The 2,833-nt window shown below is 52.3% G+C and overlaps 1 protein-coding gene across 1 annotated transcript; it reads left to right on the top strand.

The window, feature by feature from the left end:
* Window positions 1-2,234: 2,234 nt before the first annotated feature.
* On the top strand, window positions 2,235-2,822 carry ARL11 (ARF like GTPase 11). The gene is given in 1 exon segment (XM_007472233.1): window positions 2,235-2,822. A coding segment is annotated over 1 exon segment (588 nt).
* The last annotated feature ends 11 nt before the right edge of the window (window positions 2,823-2,833 follow it).

Here is a 2,833-nt window from a genome sequence, read left to right as displayed (position 1 = left end):
CTTCATCTAACTGCCCAGCACATGCGTGAGATGGACAAGCCCCCCTCCAGACAGTCCTTTACCGCTTTGAGACTGTGCACTTCCTTATAAAATCCAGTTTTAGCAAGAACCCTGCTAAGTCTGTTTAATGAGAATTTCCACCCTCGATATCTGACCAGGTTCCTCATTCTCCACCATCCCCCAGGTGATGTCTGATCACCCTGGCCTGTCTTTAGTGACGACTCTGTTAGGCCAGTTTAGCCAGAACCCCCCTTTCCGATGATGTCTCTTAGTAATTTTCCATCCACTGATAACACAGCCCTAGGCTCCTTGGCTATAAATCAACAGGTCACAGTGGCGCCCGGGTTTCTGATTTTTTCCAATCGATTCCTCCTATTAAAATGTAGCAGCCTAATGTCAACTGTTACAATAAGGTGCTTGCCATTTGCAAAGCACTTTCTCCATGAGTAACACGAAATGATGAATGAGAAAGAGACAAATTATAAATCTCAGCAAGACCATGAGCAAATAATGTATCCTGTCTGAGCCTGTTTCTTTGTTGGTAAGATGAGAGAATCACACGCCTCAACCTGGTTCTTGACATTGTAACGAAAGAATGTGCCGGAAAGGAGAACTGTCATTGGTTACGAGAACCAAATCACTGGAGCTCCAGATCCAAATCGGAATCTGCTACAGAAACAAGGGCTTCTGACTGGTCAATTTTTTGAAAATTCTATTTTCTGAAGTCATCATTTTTACTGGGAGAAATATAATTACACTGTTCAAGAAAAAACTTAAGCAATGAGCTTAATCACGCATAGTTCTACCCATTAACACAACTTTTTGATTTTTATGGTTTACCTTCAGTGTATATATATATATCTATATATATCTATATATATATCTATACCTATTTTGGTTTACCTTCAACATTTAAACCTATTTTTTAAGAATGTTTTAATCCTACTTAGGCAGTTTTTAAGCACATATGGTTCCAAGCAAATGAAAGGATCTCTAGGCACCAGAAACACACTGAGGCGTGAGCTGATTCTCAGATTTCTCCACCGAGAGGATCCCGGGATTGTGAGAGGAAGAGCAGGACAATCAGCGGGGACCACGGCACGGTTCTGAGCTGGGTGCCCCCCCCTCCTGCATATGGAGTCTGAACGGCCAAGAACCGGGGGTCGGCTCTGGGCCTGGCTGGGGGCATCTTTGTGGCACATCCTCAGCAGGACTGCTCTGCTCAGGGAGCCCCAGGGGCGAGGGCGGGGCTGTGGAGCCCGTGCCCCGCCCCCAAGCATCTGGGAAAAGGAAGCACAGAAAGGGAGAACCGGCCGCAGTCACTGTACTCGTTTCCCATCTCGCTCTCAGGACTGAACGCAGCTGCAGGTGGAAGACCACCACAGAGGGGGAGCTTTCGGCCGCAGCCTAATAACAGTGAGGTAACTAATTTCACTCTTGTACCCCTGGCATGAGGAATGAACAGAGGCTATCTTATTTTCCTCCAGGGGCAGCTGAAATATACTCCCCTGGGTGTGAGATGTCCCTCCCGCTGTTCCAGCCAAGCTTTCCCTGGACTAAGGTGGGAACAGGTCTTAGTCTTAAAATTTGAGATTCTTGAAAAACCTGTGTAATGTCCTGGAGGTAATTTACCTTGGTAAGACACTGGAGGAAACCACTTTGCTCTGAGCCATACATGTGTCCAAGGTCAACAGTATTTATAAATAGCCACTGTTTACAGGATGCAGCCTGGTCCTGTGGGGGGGGGGCGGGGCGGCCAAAGGAAGCAGAAGTTACCATGAGCCGACTGCCCCCCTCCATCAGTGCACTGACCCCAAGATAGCATCCCCTTCGGGGTTTAGGCTTACAGGAGGAAAACAGAGGCTAGAAGCCACAGACCCGCAAGAATCGAAACACCTTTCAGTTTGTCTAACTGGAACTTCGTTGTGCCTCCTTGCTTTAACTACCAAGGAACGTGAGCCCACATTCCGTGTCTTTTAGGGGGAGGCCCTGCCCTCTTCTCTGCAGCGGGCACCCCCCAGAGATAGGTCAGCGGATGCTGACTCACACACCCCTACTTCCCTGCCCTTTCGAAGCCCAGGCCTTTGTTGGAAATGTGACACTGTAAAGATACTCTCCTACTTTGGGCGTAGAAGCTCTTCTCCCATGTGCCCGCAAGGATTTGTGCTCCTTCTGAAAAGAATGACTGATGTGTGCACCCGGCCTTTCTCCCCTAGGGTCTGGCAGTGGCCCCCATGGGGTCTGTGAACTCCCGAGGTCACAGGGCGGAAGCCCGGGTGGTGATGATAGGCCTGGACTTGGCCGGCAAGACCACGCTCCTGTACAAACTGAAGGGCCACCAGCCGGTGGAGACCCTGCCCACCGTGGGTTTCAACGTGGAGCCTCTCGAAGCCCCTGGGCACGTGTCTCTGACCCTCTGGGATGTCGGGGGGCAGAGCCAGCTCAGGGCCAGCTGGAAGGACTACCTGGAGGGCACGGACGTCCTCATGTTCGTGCTGGACAGCACAGACAAAGCCCGCTTGCCCGAGGCAGCGGCTGAGCTCACCGAGGCCCTGGGCAACCCCCACCTGGCCAGCGTGCCCCTCCTGGTGCTGGCCAACAAGCAGGAGGCACCCCACGCCCTGCCGCTGCCTGAGATCAGAGACAGGCTGGGCTTGCACACGTTCCAGGGGCACTGCTGGGAGCTGCAGGGCTGCAGCGCCCTCACCGGAGAGGGGCTGCCCGAGGCCCTGGAGAGCCTGAGGCGCCTCCTGAAGTCCCGCAGCCACTGTAACTCCAGGTGAGCACAGGGGGCAGGCTGTGGGGAGAGCCGGAGGCCTTGACCGGGGTAGAG

This window comes from Lipotes vexillifer, unplaced genomic scaffold (genome assembly GCF_000442215.2).
Source record: "Lipotes vexillifer unplaced genomic scaffold, Lipotes_vexillifer_v1.1 scaffold384, whole genome shotgun sequence".
Taxonomy (NCBI): domain Eukaryota; kingdom Metazoa; phylum Chordata; class Mammalia; order Artiodactyla; family Lipotidae; genus Lipotes; species Lipotes vexillifer.
Note: the sequence above shows the minus strand (reverse complement) of the source record. Positions and strands in the feature narration are given on the sequence as shown.